The sequence below is a fragment of the Mus musculus genome, chromosome 2 (assembly GCF_000001635.26).
Source record: "Mus musculus strain C57BL/6J chromosome 2, GRCm38.p6 C57BL/6J".
In the NCBI taxonomy this organism is placed as follows: Eukaryota; Metazoa; Chordata; class Mammalia; order Rodentia; family Muridae; genus Mus; species Mus musculus.
In genome coordinates, this window is record NC_000068.7 from 142,205,057 (window position 1) to 142,226,747 (window position 21,691).

The 21,691-nt window shown below is 40.4% G+C and overlaps 1 protein-coding gene across 12 annotated transcripts in view; it reads left to right on the plus strand.

The window, feature by feature from the left end:
• Macrod2 (mono-ADP ribosylhydrolase 2) overlaps window positions 1–21,691 on the plus strand; it is a 1,997,664-nt gene that overhangs the window by 1,809,754 nt on the left and 166,219 nt on the right. For 9 of the 12 annotated variants that reach the window (XM_006500246.3, XM_006500249.3, XM_017319283.2 and 6 more), the window contains 2 exons: window positions 5,044–5,088; window positions 12,522–12,605. In XM_006500246.3, the coding sequence (XP_006500309.1) occupies window positions 5,044–5,088; window positions 12,522–12,605 (129 nt within the window). The remainder of the gene's footprint in view (window positions 1–5,043; window positions 5,089–12,521; window positions 12,606–21,691) is intronic. The other 3 variants (XM_006500250.3, XM_006500251.3, XM_006500252.3) reach the window with 1 other exon arrangement.

Sequence of the window (21,691 nt, forward strand, 5' to 3'; positions counted from 1 at the left end):
CTAGAGAGAGCACACACTAGCAGCTTGACAACACACCTAAAAGCTCTAGAACAAAAGGAAGCAAATTCACCCAAGAGGAGTAGACAGCAGGAAATAATCAAACCCAGGGGCGAAATCAACCAAGTGGAAAAAGAAAGAAATATTCAAAGAATCAACCAAACGAGGAGCTGGTTCTTTGAGAAAATCAACAAGATAGATAAACCATTAGCTAGACTCACTAGAGGGTACAGAGACAACATCCTAATTAACAAAATCAGAAATGAAAAGGGAGACATAACAACAGATCCTGAAGAAATCCAAAACACCATCAGATCCTTCTACAAAAGTCTATACTCAACAAAACTGGGGAACCTGAATGAAATGGACAAATTTCTAGACAGATACCAGGTACCAAAGTTAAATCAGGATCAGGTTAATGATCTAAAGAGTCCTATATCCCCTAAAGAAATAGAAGCAGTCATTAATAGTCTCCCAAACAACAAAAAAAGCCCAGGACCAGATGGGTTTAGTGCAGAGTTCTATCAGACCTTCAAAGAAGATCTAATTCCAGTTCTGCACAAACTATTCCCCAAAATAGAAGCAGAATGTACTCTACCCAACTCATTCTATGAAGGCACAATTACTCTTATACCTAAACCACAGAAAGACCCAACAAAGATAGAGAACTTCAGACCAATTTCCCTTACGAATATCAATGCAAAAATACTCAACACAATTCTCGCTGAGTCCAAGAGCACAACAAAACAACCAGCCATCCTGACCAAGTAGGTTTCATCCCAGGGATGCAGGGATGGTTTAACGTAATCCATTATATAAACAAACTCAAAGACAAAAACCACATGATCATTTCCTTAGATGCTGAGAAAGTATTTGACAAAATCCAACACCCATTCATGATAAAAATCTTGGAAAGGTCAGGAATTCAAGTCCCATTCGTAAACATGATAAAAGCAATCTACAGCAAACCAGTAGCCAACATCAAAGTAAATGGTGAGAAGCTGGAAGCAATCCCCCTAAAATCAGGCACTAGACAAGGCTGCCCACTTCCTCCCTACCGATTCAACATTGTACTTGAAGTCCTAGCCAGAGCAATTCAACAACAAAAAGAGATCAAGGGGATACAAATTGGAAAGGAAGAAGTCAAAATATCACTATTTTGCAGATGATATAATAGTATATATAAGTGACCCTAAAAATTCCACCAGAGAACTCCTAAGCCTGATAAACAGGTTCAATGAAGTATCTGGATATAAAATTAACTCAAACAAGTCAATGGCCTTTCTCTACACAAAGGATAAAGAGGCTGAGAAAGAAATTAGGGAAACAACACCCTTCTCAATAGTCACAAATAATATAAAATACCTTGGCGTGACTCTAACTAAGGAAGTGAAAGATCTGTATGATAAGAACTTCAAGTCTCTAAAGAAAGAAATTAAAGGAGATCTCAGAAGATGGAAAGATCTCCCATGCTCATGGACTGCCAAGAGCAATCTACAAATTCAATGCAATCCCCATCAAAGTTCCAACTCACTTCTTCAACGAATTGGAAAGGGTAATCTCCAAATTCATCAGGAATAACAAAAACCCTAGGATAGCAAAAACTCTTCTTAAGGATAAAAGAATCTCTGATGGAATCACCATGCCTGACCTAAAGCTGTACTACAGAGCAATTGTGATAAAAACTGCATGGTACTGGTATAGTGACAGACAAATAGATCAATGGAATAGAATTGAAGACCCAGAAATGAACCCACACACCTATGGTCACTTGATCTTTGACAAGGGATCTAAAACTGTCCAGTGGAAAAAAGACAGCATTTTCAACAAATGGTGCTTGCATGACTGGCAGTTATCATGTAGAAGAATGAGAATTGATCCATTCCTATCTCCTTGTACTAAGATCAAATCTAAGTGGATTAAGGAACTCCACATAAAACCAGAGACACTGAAACTTATAGAGGAGAATGTGGGGAAAAGCCTCGAAGATATGGGCACAGGGGTAAAATTCCTGAATAGAACAGCAATGGCTTGTGCTGTAAGATCAAGAATCAAAAAATGGGACCTCATAAAATTGCAAAGCTTCTGTAAGGCAAAAGACACTGTCAATAAGACAAAAAGGCCACCAACAAATTGGGAAGTGATCTTTACCTATCCTAAATCAGATAGGGGACTAATATCCAATATATATAAAGAACTCAAGAAGGTGTACTCCAAAAAAATCAAATAACCCATTAAAAAATGGTGCTCAGAGCTAAACAAAGAATTCTCACCTGAGGAATACTGAATGGCTGAGAAGCACATGAAAAAGTGTTCAGCATCCTTAATCATCAGGGAAATGCAAATCAAAACAACCCTGAGATTCCACCTCACACCAGTCAGAATGCCTAAGATCAAAAATTCAGGTGACAGCAGATGCTGGCGAGGATGTGGAGAAAGAGGAACACTTCTCCAATGTTGGTGGGATTGCAAGGTTGTACAACCACTCTGGAAATCAGTCTGGAGGTTCCTCAAAAAATTGGACATAATACTACCAGAGGATCCCGCAATACCTCTCCTGGGCATATATCCAGAAGCTGTTCCAACTGGTAAGAAGGACACATGCTCTACTATGTTCATACCAGACTTATTTATAATAGCCAGAAGCTGGAAAGACCCCAGATGTCCCTCAACAGAGGAATGGATACAGAAAATGTGGTACATTTACACAATGGAGTACTACTCAGCTATTAAAAAGATTGAATTTATGAAATTCCTAGGCAAATGGATGGACCTTGAGGGCATCATCCTGAGTGAGGTAACCCAATCACAAAAGAACTCACATGATATATACTCACTGATAAGCAGATATTATCCCAGAAACTTAGAATGCCCAAGATATAAGATACAAATTGTGAAACACATAAAACTCAAGAAGAACGAAGACCAAAGTGTGGATACTTTGCCCCTTCTTAGAATTGGGAACAAAACACCCATGGAAGGAGTTACAGAGACAAAGATTGGAGCTAAGATGAAAGGATGGACCATCTAGAGACTGCCATACCCGGGGACCCATCCCATAATCAGCTGCCAAACGCTGATACCATTGCATACACTAGCAAGATTTTCCTGAAAGTACCCTGATATCGCTGTCTCTTGTGAGACTATGCCGGGGCCTAGCAAACACAGAAGTAGATGCTCACAGTCAGCTATTGGATGGATCACAGGGCCCCCAATGGAGGAGCTAGAGAAAGTACCCAAGGAGCTGGGGGGAGCTGCAACCCTATAGTTGGAACAACATTATGAACTAACCAGTACCCACCCCCCCCCCCCCCGAGCTCATGTCTCTAGCTGCATATGTATCAGAAAATGGCCTAGTCGGCCATCAGTGGAAAGAGAGGCCCATTGTCGTGCAAACTTTGTATGCCTCAGTGCAGGGGAGCACCAGGCCAAGAGGTGGGAATGGATGGGTGGGAGAGTGGGTGTGGGAGGGTGTGGGGGACTTTTGGGATGGCATTGGAAGTGTAAGTGAAATAAATACCTAATAAGAAAAAGAAAAAGAAAAAAATAGATTAACATCAATAATACCTTGAGGATAGAGAAAGTAGTTGAATGTTGCTATCTGTCTAGTTGATAACACAAATGTCACAGGGTAAAGAAGCTACTTGAAACCAGATATTGTTGAACTTAAGTATCAGAGGGCAGAATCAGTTTTGCTCTTTGCACAGGAGCTTGGGGGGGGGGGGGTGTTATTATGAGGCTGTAGACCAGAGTGGACCTGTATTAAGATTGGTCTGGCAGAGCCACATATGAGTGGAAAGTATGTCAGAGAAAGAAAACAGAAGGAACTACTGGGAAACCTCCATGACACATAATTCAGAGGAATTATTAGAATGGAGTGCAGTAAAGTAAGCAGGGGGAACAACCATGGGGGTGTTGACTCTCATTTAGTGCCTGGGCTGCTATGAGAAAACACCATACATAAATGGGGAGGCTTATAAAACAGAAATTTATTTCCCACAGGCCAGAAGGCCACTTCTAGAGCCTGCTATGGCCCATGTTCCTTACATAGTACCTTCTGTCCATTCCTTAATGGAAGAGCAGGGACTGAATTTCAACTTGACTTCTTCCTTAAGGCAACAGATCTCATTCATCAGGGAGTCCACCTTGATGATATAATCATCTTTCAACGATCATGACTTTGGGGATAAAACTCAACAAATAAAGGGATGCCACACATTCAGACCGAGGTAATAGATATAAGGAGCATTCAAGAGACACAGCAGGCTGTAAGTTCAGAGGAGTAAGTACAAGTAGTTAGGGTAGTATGCAACTGAGGCAGGAGGATTGAGAGAATTTTTTACATGGCATTATTACAGCCTTGGTTACACAGGAAGACCATTTCTCAACACACACACACACACACACACACACACACACACACACACACACACACACAAAGAGGGGGCAGGGTATTGGAGAAAGAGGAAAGGAAACAAGCGTAACCCAGCAAGCATGCCATCATAGTGCAGATGAATCATACATCTCTGTCCATTTAGAAGGTGTTATTCTGGGAAATGAAGGGGATTGAACAGGAAGGAGACCACCAGTAGAGTCTGTGGGAGCAGGTGGAGGAAGGTCAGCATTACCTCAGTGCAGCGCTTCTCCCAGCAGTGTGTAGAGACAAATGTCGGTGTGGGTCTGTCCATTGTGCTGACATTGGAGCACCGCACACATGCTGTCCATGAGTGCAGACTCACAGGACTTAAAGTTTGTGGGTAACACTTTCAAATAATTGAAATGACCAATGTGACTACACATACTTTGTATTAATAAAGCAAATTGTGGTCCTTATATGTTGTCATAAACAATAATGTAACCTCTGGTGTTAGGTTCTGCTGGAAGAGTGCACTTTCTTCAAGCTCCACGTGATGGTCCTGGAAAAATGGCTGCTCTAGTACTGCTCTCTGCTCTCCTTTTGTGTTTCTTTTGTTTTTTGATGAGTCAAACTGGAAAGTTCTGTTGTTTCTTACTTTGATGTGAGTCTTATCTTTCCTTTTCCAACAGATGATAACAATGAAGGAACCGATGCTGACATGAAAGAAGATTCAGGTAATAAGATTGTAATTTTATTACTTGGAGTAAAGTAGGGAACTTATCCAAATCCTATAATTTTTAATGAAAGACAGAATAAGATTAATAAAATAGAACATTTTAAATGTGTGTTCAACATCGTAAAATAGGAAGGCAGCCATTGTAACTTTTAGGCAAATATAGTTACTATGTTTGAGTACTAACTTTGAAGATTTTGCAAGAGTAAAGGTACAAAATAAAAAAGAAAGAATGAAAGAGAGAATGAGAAGGAAGGAAGGAAGGAAGGAAGGAAGGAAGGAAGGAAGGAAGGAAGGAAGGAAGGAAGGACATTTTGTTAGCATAGCCAGGCAATTTGTAAAGAAACCACCACCCCATCTTTGTGTTCAAGTCAACAGTTTGCTTGGCTGATGAGCTGTGGCTGAGGAACTCCGGAGCAAAGGAGATTTACTCATCCAATTCTCTAAGACCTGGGCCTCAAAAGGACAGGTTCTGGGGTCTTCCAGAAATTCTTATCTTCTTGCCTGGATGGTGACTGGCCTCAGCTATGAGCAGAAGCCTTATTGGGGGCAATTTCTGAATTTGTACAAAGAGATCTAGATGATCTAGAAGGCATTCCAACATGGTAGCCAGCTGATTTCACCTTGAAGGAGTCAATGAGCCCGGGAGATGCTGCACCTCCTAAAGGTCAAGGTTTAGAAATCACAAAACATCACTTCTTCTTCCACTCAATTGTCCCTGTGGTTAACTTTGATGAATATCCCATAGCACTTACAGTTCTCATTATTAAGATAAATCCCAACCATTCAAGAAAGACCAGGATCCCAAAGGAACCTGTTGGTTAAACGTATAAGTTCTGGCCTAAGGGAGCCATTCAGTGTGTCCTTAACCAGTGATTCATGAATCCATAGACTTGAATGCAGTTCTAGCTACACCATTTGTTAATTTTTAACGCCCTTCTACCATATTCATGGGTCACTTCTGGGGCAAAAATCCTCACCATATTGTTTCACATAGAAGACTCAATGAGATAATGTACCTTAAATGCTGTTCACAGTGCTTAGCTCTCTATAAAGCTACACTATGCTGTTACTTTCTGTTGTCTTTTTCTCATCCATGGAGATAATTATATGATTAAGAGAAGTGTATTCTCCATTTCAATAGTCAAAATACTTTTGCCATGAAATGTGGTCAGCCTTCAAATTTTAAAACAATTATCAGGAAAGATTTTAGTCTTGAGTATCCTACAGTTTGGTGCTAGAGCATCCTGTAAATTGCTGATAACCTTAGTCTGAGGAGCTCCATTTAACAGAGCTTCAGATACTGATGTCAAGGATCTCATTGACTGAGAGTTGATTAAAACGGACGTTCTCTGCATTTGTTTAATTCTGTCCCTCTGGTGGTGACCCACTCACTGCATAGAGAAATCGCATCTGCTCCCTTCTTAGAAGCTCACTGGAGTAATGATCCATACCTTTTTTTCTATTCTTCTCCAATCTAGACATGTCTGATTTGTAAGATTTCCTTCTCTCCACAAAGACAATGGACTCAGCTAATAGAGGTAGATGAAGTATCAAAAAGTTCCAAGCAGGAATGGAGGGAGCAGAGGAGAGACTGCAGGAGATGCTCCTGGCTCCCTGCCTATGTTCCCTCAGCACCTATTCTTGGCTCTGGATGGAAACTTTCTAATGATAGCTTTTATGGCCCCCAGCTGAGTGTTTTTCTCTATTTATGAAAGAAAACCCAATATACTGGTGAGCTAGTTTCTCCAGAGTAGCTCTCCAACCACTGCTGGGCTAAAAGTTGATTCCTGTGGAGGGAGTGTAGCTCAGTGAGAGTCCTTGTACAAGGACTTTGATTCAATCTCCAGATACACCACACACACATGCACACACACACACAGAGAGAGACACATACCTAAGACATATCTGGGACAAGTTTTAGGTTATGCTGTAGTTAGTATGGTCCAGTAGAAATATATGAGTTTCATGTGTAATTTTGTATTTTCTAGTACTTGCATTAAAAATAAATAAATAAAATTAGCTTTAGTAAAATTTTATAATAACACAATCATCCAAAAACGTTATCATTCCAACATGTAATCAACAAAGAAATTGTTACATACCGTGTCCAAGTTTTAATACTAAATCTTTGACGTCCATGCATATTTTGTATTCACATCTCAGTTCACATTAAGCCAGCACATTTAAGTCCTCACTGGCAATGTTTATATGGCTGGGATATTAAATAGCCTGATTCTATACTCTCACCAAGAAGTCTCCAATAGAGTTGAGTCTATGATGCCAATGCTAGGACTTATCATGAATGTATGCAGAAATTTCTGTCTTCCTTTTCCTACCTTGTTTCTGTAGTCCTTTTCTAATACTTCCTGAGATAAACTCTCAAATTATTTACTTGTACTCAAAACACTGTCCCAGTAACTGTACCTGGGAGAGTGTAAAACATTCTCTAAGACAAGAATGCCACTTGATTTTTGTGAAAAGTAAATCCCAAAATAAAATTTTAATAGAAACTTTAATTCTTATGTCCATGGAGTTTGTCTTATTTCTAAAAATTCTGTTCTAGACTAAGTTGCATGGCTCCAGTGTTATTCTTAGTTATTCTTATTCATTGCCTTGCATGAAGTGTCCTTGGAGGATCTTCAGCTCTAGGGACTATCCCTTCTCAGCCAGCCGTATATTCCCATGAATCATTTGCCTCGGTGCTACAGGTATACATTTCTGGGCAAAGGGACCTGACATCTTAAGTAGAGTTAGATAAGTACCCACATCATTGATTCATTTTAAAGAAATTATTGAAAGGTAGGAGGATTCCACAAGCTAGAATCAGCATTTGAGGTCTGGAGTATTATCATTTCTGATTCCAGTTCAATCAGCTTTCCAGAGAGACTCATGAGCATCTGGATGAGTCTGACTCAGTAGCCCATGATGACAAGACAGAATGGATGTGGGAAGCTAGCTTCCATCTCCTAATGTTTGAATGTTGAAACCATGGGAGATTCATGTACCAACCAGATGGTCCATAGTATTCCAGATGACTCTGCTAGACATTGGTGTGCAGGTTGACTTTATTCTAATCTCATAGTCCTTGTATGTTGGCCTGCAAGATGAGCCAAGGCTTCCTCCTAAGACCATTCACTTCTGCCTTCCCTCCACCATGCATCACCTCTTTTGACAGAGGTCATAAAGCTAGAGAGATGATTAAGAATACAACTGACCTCTCCCTGAAAGAACATTTCCACGAGATTTTTATGTCACACATTTTCTTGATATAAACATGGGAACCATGGTAATGATAACACCCCATAGGTCAATACAGAAGCCTGAGGGCAAGTGCCAATGCACACGTGTGTGCATCGAACATTTCTGTACTCTAACTACTGCTGTAGTGACCAATTGGGTGTGAGCATCTGAAAGATCTCCTGGGGATATGGAAAAGAGAAAATAATCTTTCTAAATAAATAATTCCTTAATTAAATTAAAAAAAAAAAAAAAGAATACAACTGACCTAGTGAAGGGCTACTTGAGTTACTCGACTTAATAACAGATGCTATATCTAAATGCAATGAAGTGCTTCTCACCTGGCTCTCTGAGTGGTTTGAGTTCTGATGGAAGGCTTCAAATGATTCTGAAGATGGGATAATATCAGCCATGCATATTTCAGAGCTACCAATGAAAGAGTTGGGGGAGAGACAGCACAACTGATTGACGTGAGGGAGCTCAGGTCTGGCTTAGCACACCTCTTAGCACACCTGATTTCAACTGGGCATTCACCTGTGCAGATCACTGGACATGCATGCGTTTATTTCATACAACAAAGAAAACTTTCATTATGGAGGCTTCAAATAGTTGCTGCTTAAATTTACAGCCAGAATTTGAATCCAAGTTTGATTTACCCCAGAATGCATGAGAATAACGTTTTGCTCTGGTCTCCAGACCCTAAGAGCAAATGGAGGCATAAGAACCTCAAATAGAGTTGATAGATCTTCAAGGTGACATTCTGCCCTTGAGAGGTAAAAGAAGCACGCTGGCTTAAACACTTAGAAATTCTTTTTAGCCCTTTAATCAGCCATAATTCCAGCATGCCAAATGGTTGCCCCATGTCCTTCCATCTCCACAGCCACGCACTCTTTACTTGGACTAGTCTGAGCCAGCAGAACTCTACCTACATCAAGTGTCACAATGCTGCTTGTCTGGGGGAGGAGAAGGGTAGCCATAAGGGTAGGAGGTAGCCAACCTTAGAGGTAGGCTCCAGAGTCCAGCCTTTGCCAGAAGCAGGCAACCTAAAACAGTGGTTATCAAGAAAGCCCGTGGCTTTATTTTCAAAGAGAAACAAAATCAGCTTCTTCAGCTCCCTTCAGACCAAGAGGGAGTAACTCTCCTGCTGAGCCTCAGGTAGAAACCTTTGCACAGAGGTCATGTTTATCGGTGGCTTTTACCTGAACATCCCGTGGGCATCAGGAAATGATCAAATACTCGTGAATTTCCCCCATGCCCTTATATGCAGCAAGCTCCCTTGCCCACCAAACACCTGTAGTTTATGATTGAAAATGTTAGTATTTGGGAGTATTAGGATATCTTTAAATGTAGGCATGCAGATGTCTTTGAAAAAAAATCTCCCCTAGACCATAAGAATTTCTATTAAGGTGGGAAATCACAAATTTGGAATGCAATTATCAAAACCCTTGGTGTAAGCAGCCCTGGTTTGGAGTTGCATTTTTCATCTCTGGAGACTCTCACCTGGCCCCAGGACAGAAGCACTCTTGAGAATCCAGTGGCCTAGATCGTCTAATGGTGAGATCACAATGTCACCTTGCCCGCTTTGTGGCTCCATGGACTGGATATTTGTATGCAATGAGCTGTTTGAAAGACCTCATTTCTGGTTTTGCTGAAACCTTCTAGAGGGTCAGCAAGCATGTCACACCTGTGACAGAAGTCACTAATGCAGTCATTGGCAATATTTTTCATCCTGGCCATCATAATAACCTCAGCCATGACTGACTTGTGACCACATAAAACCTCGCTCATGCCCCCCAAACCTTTGTAAACTGTGATGCCAAAATTTTTAATAGCCCTTCTATCAGATGTGATTTTTAAAATTGTTGTTCTGTTTCTTTCTTAACAATTGAGAGAGAAGGAGGAAAATGAGTTAGACATAGTTCCATAGTATAATTTTAGAATTCTGGAATGAGCGAACAGCTGCTGAGAGAATAAGAATTAGGCATAGACCTATTAGATCTTAGACTTAAAGAAAGGACCAGTGAAGCAAAAATAAAATAGACTCTAAAATGAAATCCTCACTGTACTGCTCAGCACCAAGGATACAGGGGGGATTCGAAAAGAGAAGTGCCCTTTGCTCACAGAATTTAGAGTTGGTTGAATGTGTATATAAATGTACAAAAAAGACATAAACAAAGGAGCAAGATAATTCCAGATCCAAGTGGTGGGTTTTTGAAAAGCTTCACTGATAGGTGTTTTACAGTATGGAATTAGGGAAAGCTTTTCTAGGGCAGGGTTGGTGGGACTGAATTTACCCTGGAAAACAAAGTAAAACAACAACAACAACAACAAAAAGACCCAAAGTAGGCAGAAATGTAATGGAGATACTGGAGTAGAGACAGCAGAAAAAATCCTGAGGGCAGGAATCAGCCTAACTGTGGTTCAAACATAAAATTAAATTAAAGAGGGGCTGAAGAGATAGTTCAGCAGTTATGAACACTGGCTGTTCTTCCAGAGGCCCCAGGTTCAATTCTCAGCACCCATATAGCAGAGCTCACAACTATCTGTAACTCTAGTTCTAGGGAAGCCTACACCTTCTGTAGCTTCTATGGACACTGCACACATGTGGTACACAGACATACATGCATTTAAAACATCCATGAATATAAAATAGAAATGAGGAAAATACAAAAGGCAAATGAAAGATGAAACTATAGATGCCAACAGGGCCACATGACACATTGTGTTCTGGAGCAGAAGTAGATGAGGATGTCACCCTAAGTAGTGATTTCAAACAGGTGAGCACCCCACATCTGCTCTATGTTTTCAAAGCTCACTATGTGGAGAAGCAGAAGCACAGTTCTTAGAAGAGGAGAGCAGAAGGCTAGAGACACAGAAGGCCAGGAGGTTCTGCTGACTCGAGTGCCAGCACAATTCCTAATAGATGGGTCTAGGATATGTTAGAGCAGAGATGGCAGCAGGTGAGCCTAGGTTTGGATGGTGATACCTAGGTTTTAGTTTAAACTGGTTGGTAGATAGTATGCAATGCCATCCAGACATGGAGTACCACAGAGAGAAGTTGGTCCACATAATGTGTAGTTCAGACTGCTTTTAAGATATGAGATTCCTGATATGGGTTGAGTGAAGAGAAACCCTTAGGCCTTGGAGGGTAGTGCACTTAAGCCCCAAGCCTTGCATGGAGTAATAGTAAGCGTGCCTTTGAGACCTAGAACCTAGGAAGAAGGTCAACTGATAATGACTCTAACCTTAATTGAAGCCCCAGTCACCCCACAAAGAGTACCAGGATCCCAGAAAATAGATTTCTTGGGTTCCCCATTAATGAAAGTTAAAAGAAAGATAGAGTATTGAGGAGTTCATTGGCATAGGCCAGAGCATCTAGTCTTAGAGTGAAGAAGGAGTTGTCACTGGGTTGAAAATGGAAGGGGAAAGCCATAGAAGACATCCATCCCCAACAAAAACCATGCAGCCAGGAAGGTAGAAGACACTGAGCTCAGGAGGAAGACCAAGCTGAATATGTAACTCAGAGCTGGCAAACATTCTAATCAGATGGGGGTGGACTGAAAGATGTTTTGTCAAACTCCCTTCAGTTTTTACTAGCCCCTGTGGGTAGATTGAAGAAAACATTAAGGAAGTTGTTAAACACAATAGTTTAATTGGGGACATATGAGAGATCTGCTTAGATTCTAGATTATAAAAGAAACCTCTTAAATAGAAGCAGTATCTTTTCCAGTCCTCCTGTTACCTCAAAAATGAGGTGACATTGTATTTCACTTGCCCTCCTTTGAGGACTAAGAAGAAAGGTATAATGGCACCTGCTAAGCCATGAAATAAAAGGCAGAATGCCCTGGACTTCCTGTGGAGAAATATTCAAATTTTTAACAAAGCACTTGTGTATAATTTGACATTAGTATGAATCATTAATGATGTCTACAGAAAGATGCTGGAGCTTAAGTTTAAGTCTGTGTAGTAGAATGAAAAATCCAAGCTCCTTGCCAAAATTTACTTCAGCCACATTTGCAGATGGATCTATAGTTAAGACTTAATTTTGTGTGTGTGTGTGTGTGTGTGTGTGTGTGTGTGTGTGTGTGTGTGTTGGGCAGAGGTTACTAAGGAGAAACATCTTTAAATTTTAACACATTCTGAACCTTACTGGTAAATATTTAACTAAGAATTAATAAATCTTTGTACTTCCAGAAGGGCCAGAGCCTAAAGGCCTTTCTCCACCCCACAAGAAGAGCAAAGCAAAGAAACCAGAAAGTTCTAAAGACTCCAGTGAAGGTGGGTTCTGGGCCTTGACGACAAGCTGTCATTTCATTTGTAAATTATGTGTATACTTCCAAATTTAGGTATTCTTAAGGGTTGAAAATGCCACAGAATGACTGTACTATGCTTTCCTAATATGCTCAGTATCTTGTGAATATGAGAAGTCAGATTTGTTGTGTTAAAGAAAAAGTAAAATACAGGTTTTACAAAGTCACGTTCTATGCATGGCATATTTTGTACTTCTATAAGGTGAAATTGTGTGAGTTGTATTAAAAACAAGGTGTTCTTATACCATGTGGCCTACACATGATGACCAATGCTGTGGCTATTGTCTTACTGGGATCCTCTGTTTTTGTCATGAAGATGTTTTTAGGGATTCCAGAATCAAACCTCAGAAAGATGCTGCAGAAATCTCTTTTCTATTTTTCTATGGGCCATTGTGCCTGGACATTTTACAATGAAGAAATGGTGCTGTTTTGAGTAGCCCTAGCAAAGCATAAAGTCATGCAGATTTTCTCTGAGAAGTGGATGGGGTACGTTTTCCAGGTATAGCTTCTGAACGGTAGAATACATATGTCTTCTACTTGCTTGCCCAGAGTTCCACTTCTTAGTGAAATGAAGAGTTGGTCACGTTATTGCTGTCACTTTAGGTCTTGATGAAGATCTTCTCCTCTGTGGAAGGAGAAGCGTATATTAATCAAAGAGAAGGCTGTGAAGATTACAAAGGAGGGGTGTGGGAGACAGAGGATGCGCAGGTGAAAGGAAAGCGCAGAGGAAGGGGGATTCCTAGGAAGAGTTTCCTACAGCTTGAGATAAATCTAGGACGGCTCGGAGGAGCAAGGGCTGACATCAGGGGAACTTGACCACAAGCAGGAGAGCTCTAGCTTGTCCCTTGTTCTATCACCACTACAAACACCAGTATCAGCTGAACGCTGATCCCTAATGTGGATCCCTAAGTGCGGCCACAGGATGCCATCAACCAGCTTCTAACAGAGCAGCAGTAGAAAAGAGGGTAGCTTAAAGGAGCACACCTCCATGAACTGCAGCATTCTGACAAATGTTGGGGACCAGCTGATAGATAAGGGCAATGTTCTTACCCGCCTACAGGTTAGATCCAGCTGAGAAGGCAGAGCTGTAAGAAAAGTGGGATCAGGATACTGGCTTCATTCACAATGCAAGCACAGCAGAGGATCTGTCCAGCCTGCCTCGGATTGGTCTCTCATGCTGGGTTTCGCTTTTGAATTGGTGACCTCAATACATGCCGAACAGAGTAGGCCAGCTCTTAGGGCAGCTCTTCTCTGTCTTCTCTGTCGGCAAGTGAAGTTGAGATCAAGGTGAGCCAGGACTCTTCCTTCTCCCAGGATTACTAAAGAGAGAGAAATGGAAAGGGGTACAGCAGAGGATGGCCCTAGGTTTGAAGAACGAGCATTTTCTACAAATGGTAACAAATAAAATAAGGAGTGGTTAGCAGAGGTCTGGCATTCTGTTAGTGATGGCAATCACCCTTATAACCATCTCAGTCAGAAATGCGCTAGGCTAAGCACTGTCCTCACTCACTAAGATGTGTTTAGATAGTTAGAACAACAATTAGAATCCTGGTGAAGGCCAATAGCAAGCCTTGACAGTGTCTGAGGAGGAGACTAGCAAGAGAATTCTTTTTGCTTTAACTGCGTAATTTTCTAGGCCATCTTTGAAGATAAAGCTTTTTTAAAGTTAGGGGCAAAACTACAGGTTTTTTGTTTGTTTGCATGCTTGCTTGGTTTGTTGGTTGGTTGGTTGGTTGGTAGGTTGGTTTGTTGGCTGGTTGGCTGGCTGGCTGGTTGGTTTTCCTGAAGAGGATACCCCTTATAAGATGGTTGCCAACCTATGCATAGTTTCCATTGAAGGTCATTTTCCAAAGCTGGAGTCTATTTGTCAGTATAAAATATAGACATGCTGTGACTTATTCTTCCAAGCTACTCCTTAAAGATTCTTTTTTTTTTTTTTTTTTTTTTTTTTTTGCTTCCTCATAAAGTTGCTTTGTTCAGGAAATGTCATCTCCTAATCCAAATATGACTCAGTGGTATAGTTTCTCCACCTTCAAATATATGATTTGAGAATTGGCTCTGAGTCATAACGTCTGAGAGGATAATGTGATAACTATGCTTGTTACTAGGGACATTCTGGCAGTATTATCATGATGAAATGTAAACATTAGTTGTTCTACATGGGGATTAGGCTTTAACCCTATGACAGCCTCAAAGGCAAATAAAATTAGTGAATCCCAGAGAAAGGATGAAAAGAGGAAATGAGTGAGACAGGCAGGGGCTGATGGCTCGGGATATGTCTCTTATTCATCCCTGTGTCTATTTTTAACAATAGTGTATGTACCTGCACCCATTCACGGCACTGTTCACACTTTTCATTCCCCTCGGAATTCAGAGAAGGGGCCAACCTGTTTTACATGCCTGGAAGCAGACATACTGTTCCCTGGGTGGGGAGCACATTGCAGTATAAACCATGCTCCTTATTTCTGCTGTGTGCCTCCAGTTTAGAGCTTGCAATAGTTTCTTTGGTGAAAATCTGTTTGACTTTATTTTGCGGTAAATGCACTTAATTTGATGTTCTTATTTTTTCTGAATAAAAAGTTGAATATGATGTTGCAACGTTTCAAAACTTTCCCTCAAGTTGTGCCTATTCTGTGCTTGTCAGCAAGTAATTTCCCATTTAATTGATGCTTTACCCCTCCCCCCGTTGCCCCTCCAGCTATTTGGTCCTATGGTTTCAATATGATGCATTTAGATACTTGTTCCTTTTTTTTTCTTTCTTTCTTTTTGGTATTTACTGATTTTTTTTTTATTCAGAGATAGGTATCTTTTGTTAGTTTTAAAATCCACACTTCTTTCCTCACCAAATATTAAAATATTACTCTATTACTGCTGTCTATTATTTCTCAATACTTTCTGGATTTCCACCATGTTGTTCTTCCCTCTGCCCCGACTCCCCCCCAATCCCCACTTCCCCAAACACACACTCCTTTCCTCTCTTCTTTCTCAGATACCTTCTGGTTAATTTTTCAAGTCTGTTATTATGTTTTCTAATTTTCTACTGATCTCTATTCAATGTGTTGTTTAGTTCAACTAAATTCTCAATACAGTACCCCCTGATTTTTTTCACATTTTATTTGCAAATACATTTAGATCAATAGTGACTTAAAATACCACTTTCCATAATCTGTGTCTGCCTTCACTGCACATGTCCACTTCTTGTCTGCTTTCACTGCGCATGTCCACTTCTGCATTGGGTTTCACTGAGCATGTCCACTTCTTGTTTGCTTTCACTGCACATATCCACGTATGTGCTTGGTTTCACTACATGTGCTGTCTGTGGCTTTTGCTTCTATAAGATTTATGTTTACATTAATTCCCTTCTTCGTCTTCTTTTTTTTTTTGGCATTTTCTTGGACTTTCATTTGTGGGGAATTTTTATAGTCAGTTTATGAGCTCTGTTATTTACATCTGGCTTTCTGAATTTTCTGAAGATACCAATTTAGGAAGACTTTAGATGCATATCTGACTGAACAGTTTTATTTGCTCATGTTTATGCAGGAGTAATTGCATAGACTGCATATAATGCTAAAGCTGACAGGGGAAGATTTCCACTACACTCATGATGCAAGCATGGCCTCTCTTTGCCTTACATCTTTGGCTCATCAAGACCCAAGCGGTTCTCATCTGCATCTTTGACAACACAACGGACATATATTTGACATATATTTGACACACCAGGACTTTGTCTCAATCCACCAGGTTCAGAAACCTGAGCTTAGCCCAGAAATCATGTGGCTGGCAAACTTCCGGGAATTACTTGAAACATTGATTTAAAATAAATAGAGATAGCACACACATACAACTCTGTTTATAAATGCATGCATACCTATAAATGTACATACACATTATATATTAGCACATACACATAAATAAGCATGGTTTGTTGTTTGTTTACTTTATATTTTTCATATGTGTGTGTGTGTGATTGACCCAAGAATTTATCTTAGCAGAGGGAAATATTTGTGTAAACACATCTATGCTTGAATATAATGTATCATATATAATATATAATGTATAGCATCATATACCATGTATCATACATATGATATGTGTGTGTGTGTATATATATATCTATATATACCTATATATATAGATATATATGTACACATTTATAAAATAAAAGCAGATTTTCATCCATAAAAATTTCTAGAGTGCTGCCACCTTTCCATCATCATTTTATTTGCCGCACGATTATTTTGACTCAGACTCTGCAGTTGTGTCTGTGGTGAATATTCAGCAAGTGTTCATGGATGCTCACTTTTCAGGAAATCTCACTCTTGTGTGATCCTAAATCAGCATTATATTGCACATTAAAATATGAATGATCTCTTCAGTCAGGTGCAATTCTTTGTGGAAACATTTTCAGAAATAAGAAAGCATATTAGCTTGAATATTCTGTTAGCATTAGAGTTATTAACTTTTACTGAAATAATTTTTTCTGAGTTCTTGAACATGTACCTCATATTTCCTACGAGGCAGAATTTCCTCTCTGAGCTGTTATTTCCTTTGCATATTAGAGTACTGTGTGACATGCTGTTTGGTGAGTGGCTAGACGGAAGGGGCCTTCTCTCTTGCAGAATGCCATCCGGCAGTTCATGCATTATATTCATAAGCATGATCTTTAATTTAATTTTTTTGACAAGTGCAGTGAAGGGTAAAATCAGGCAGTCATAATTCAGACTTTTCCATCACTCAAAGGAGCTCAGTGATTGACCAGCTCTGAGGAAGCAGAAACCAGGACGAAGACAGCTTTTTCACAAAGAAGAGCTTTGTCTCACCCTGTAGATTTAAAAATACTGTGACTTGAAACAAACTAAATGTCTGTGGAAAAAAATTAGAATTCAGTAAATGTTCCACCATCATCTCGCTTTCAATTTACTCTATATTAGCCATGATCTGGGACCACTTGGAGCCTTCCTCTGTCAGCAGAATCAGCCAACAATTCATTTGGTTTATAGGCTCTGCCCCCCACAGTTCCCCATTCTATGAAGCCTTGGGCATGATGCAGGATTAGCACTCATATTCCAAGTCAAACTTAGAAAATTTCAGCATCATTGCCTTCGCTACAGTGAGATGGCTGAGCTTGCCAGGGGAGAGGAGCCACGTGTCTTGTTTGAACAAGAGGCATTCCAGTTTAATATGCCTATTGTCATTGCCATTTGTCAGCACCATTCTCTCTCACGTTTGGAGCTATCCCACGTAGGTCGTTGATAAGATATATGGCCCCTGCTACACATAAATGCATGAGGAAAATATGAACAGACCTCTTGCGTTTTCAAATGCTGGTTTCCTTTTTGGGACGTTTTTCTAACCTAGGGCTTGTCCTTCCCATGCACTAAAATGAAAGGAATAGCCCTGCCTTTGTGTGACCTTAGGGAGACTTGAACAAGATGCTGTATAAAAATTACCCAGTGTTGTATTTATTGGACTGAAGTTCGAGCTAGTGGGTTGAAACATAGTGAATTTATAACAAGAAAAGTTACCTCCCACAAGAAGTGTTTGTTAATCCTTGACACTCCTATTAATATGATCAAAAAATTTTGTAATGGCAGTCATGTTTAAAACACACTGACACATTCTATGTCACTGGGATTTCTCTCATATTTTCTTTAAGTTTATTCGTTCGCCACTCCTCTCCCTCACACCACTGCATTAGTTAAAAATAGACCTTCTCCCTATCTGTTCTCTCTCCTTCAGATCTCCTCTTCAAATTATGCTTCCCAAGAAAGCACTTTATCCAAACGTTTTTACAAGTGCACAGAGTAGAATTTTTTTCTACCTCCACTTATTGCCTCCAAAACTTCAGGAAGGGCACAGACTAGGTCAGAGAATGAAGGACAAGTTGTCTTTGGTTATGGGCATTCAAGCATACTTGCTGCTGAGATAGTCATTGTCTGCCCTCCAGGTCTCCTCCTTCTGTAAGATGCTGGAACCAGGGAGCTTTCTTCTGCTTATGGTCCTGTTCTTCTAGGTTAGTGTTCCTCAAAGTGTGGATGATAAAACCATCAAGTGGCATCCTTTAAAGTCCCCTCAAGATGTTTATGAAGCCAAATGTCTTTCAAACAGAGGTGGGAGTGTGCTTCCTGAAGTCTCAGCTAGCCTGTAATGCAAAGTGGGTAGGATCTTCTGCAGTTTGGCTAAAAGATGGTACCAAGGTTCCTCACAGCATCCCTCCTCCAAACATGTCAGCACAGGTCCCTGCCATCCAGATGGAGTTATAGTGGTGCCCCCTAGTCTCATCTGTGATTTTAGTTTCTGAAATTTTAGTCATGTTTAGCCATGGTCTAAAAAATATCAAATGGGAGAAAAATCAAAATTAAGTAACCTCATATGTTTGAAATAACTTTTACTTTAATGTGTTGTAATGATCCTATCTCACAAGTCAGAATTTTTAACCTTATTGTATGTACCTTATAAGTTATTAACCAGGAAAATAGCTGAGTGCAGAAATTATTTTGTGGATTCTCATGCACCCATTTCCTCATGAATAGTGCTTTTCTGCCGTCACATTGTTGGTTTCAACCAGCACCTTCCCTATTAAGTGATGATCATGAAGCTGCTGTCAGCCGTGACTACCAGAGTCAGGAAGTAGGGAAGGAAAAAAGAAAAAAAAAAAAAAACAAGTGAAGAAGAGGGGTTTGCTATGGCCTTTGTGGCTTTGGGATTAGCTGACTGGGGCAATAAAGAAATGGAAAAAAAAAAAAAAACGGCAGACACACATACAGAAGAGCTGGTATCCCAGGTCTCTGTAGCAGAGCAGTCTCAGGCTTCAGTCATCAAGGAAAAGGAACCTGTGTTGGGGTTTTCTGCACACACTGTAGAGCTTGCACCACAGGAAGGCCTTGCCATTTGCATGGAACCAAGCACTGGAGTTCCTGACATGGCTACTCTCATGCTAGCCATACTCAGTACTGTTCACCCAGAGAGGAGGAAGCTGTCATAGATAGCTAGTGGAAACAAATCTAATCTGGGAAACAGAACAATAAATTGTACTTTTATCTCCTAATGCATTATAATCCTCCATGTAGTTATGTATGACATTTCTCTTAAATATCAAACTCTGAAAATCTACATTACCATAAGACATAAAAATGATACTTTGTGAACTCTTTCCCGTATGCCCAGTAAATATTTATATCCTCAGCTTCAAATCTCCAGAGTCTTGATTTTCATGTCCACATGAACTTCTGAGAAGATATCGGGCCACCTATTCTGGTGACAAATGGGAGGAAAGTTTTTTTATTTTTTTTTAATTTAGTCATCTTATTTTACATGTATGAGTGTTTTGTCTGCAAATATGTCTGTGTTACCTGCATGGCTAGAAACTGCAGAGAACAGAAGAGTGGGTCACATCCTCTGGGAGTAGAGTTACAGATGGTTGTGAGCCACCATGTGGTGCTAGCAATCAAACCCCTTCCATGTTTGAAGAATTCATCAAAGTTGATTCTACGTAAGCCAATGAAAGGATAAAGGGAAAGATCTCTTTAACAGATTCCTACAGAGCATCCTTTAAAATCATTTTAAAGGTGTCTTTTTTTAAAGTTCTGTAAATGCCCGTGAGTTATTCGGACAATATTTGTTTAAACATTCAATTCACGTACTTTAGTCTAGAACTAAGGATGCTGTATTAATCATTCACACCCATTTGCCTTTGTTTAATTGAAAACTCATTCCTTAGGTGTAGAAGAGCAACATTAGAGTGACCGTCCCACACCTCCATGCTGGCATCATGACAAGAGGACAATTGAGTACTTGTAATATTAGGTACTAACTTTTCAAAGGACAGCAGTTTTGTGGGGTTTTTTTTCTCTCTCTCTTTAAAGGGGACTGCTTACAAAAAGAAACAGTATTGGATTTTCACATGAGGGTTTCCTCATATTCTATAATCTCAGTTTCCTATCACAGTGAAACCATGCCTTCCTATAGTACTGAGAGCCTTAAAATTGTCTACTTATAGCAGAATTGGCTGGGCATGGTCTCCTAAGGCCTAGCTCAAGTGTGGCTAGTCCTTCCTCACACCTGTCACTCTGGAGCCATCGGAGGCAATCTGAGGAATGAGCTCACCCCCAGGGATCACTCTACCTGGAGTGATACACAAAAACTCAGCACTCTGCCTTCCTTGGGCACAAATGCTAGCAAATCCACTAAAATCATTTATCATCTTCCCATCCTGAGAATTCTCCACTCATCGTTAACACCCTTGGCCCCTGGAAGGCATGTGGTTTGCAAGGAAATGGAGAGACTGAAGGAGGCTGGTGCTCATGTAGGGGAAAGAGAAGACGGTTTTGCTACACACTCCTGAACAGCTGCAAACTGCTCCTCTAGGGAGACTTGCTCATTCTGTCTAAGGCAGCCACTGTGGCCAACGCTGACAGTACAGGTTTTGCGACTAGATCCACCCTTCAGCAAATCTGGAAGTGCATGAGGCTGGATTCAGAATACCATTCCTTCTGGGAGTTCCCTACAAACAGTCTGCAAGTACGGTTACAAAACAAGAAGCAAGAAACAGAAACAAACTTTCTTCCTAAATAATCTGAGGTCAGAGGCCAAGTGTCTGGCATCCCTCTTCTTCAGATACTTCACTAAGGATCTTCTAAGAACATGAGCAATTCCTCTTCCAAAAGATCAAAAACATGGACTGGAAGACAGCTCAGGGAGGAAAGTGCTTTGCTGTGCAAGTGCTAGGATCTGAGTTCAAATCTCCATCATGCATGTAACACCAGTGTTTGGTGGTTGCAGTAGGGAGGGAGCAGGGAGGAGAGTAAGGCCTTGCTTGCCAGAAAGCTTAGACAAAACATCACACTCCAAATTCAGTGAGAGACGCTCTCTCAAAAACTAAGGTTGTAGATGCAATTGAGGGGGGTATCTAACATCAGTTCTGGCTCCCACATGTACCCATAAAGATGAATGGACACACACACACACACACACGTACATGCACACTTGTACACGCACATGCTGTTACAATAACCACCAGCACGAACACTGACACAGTTCTACATTCACACCCTA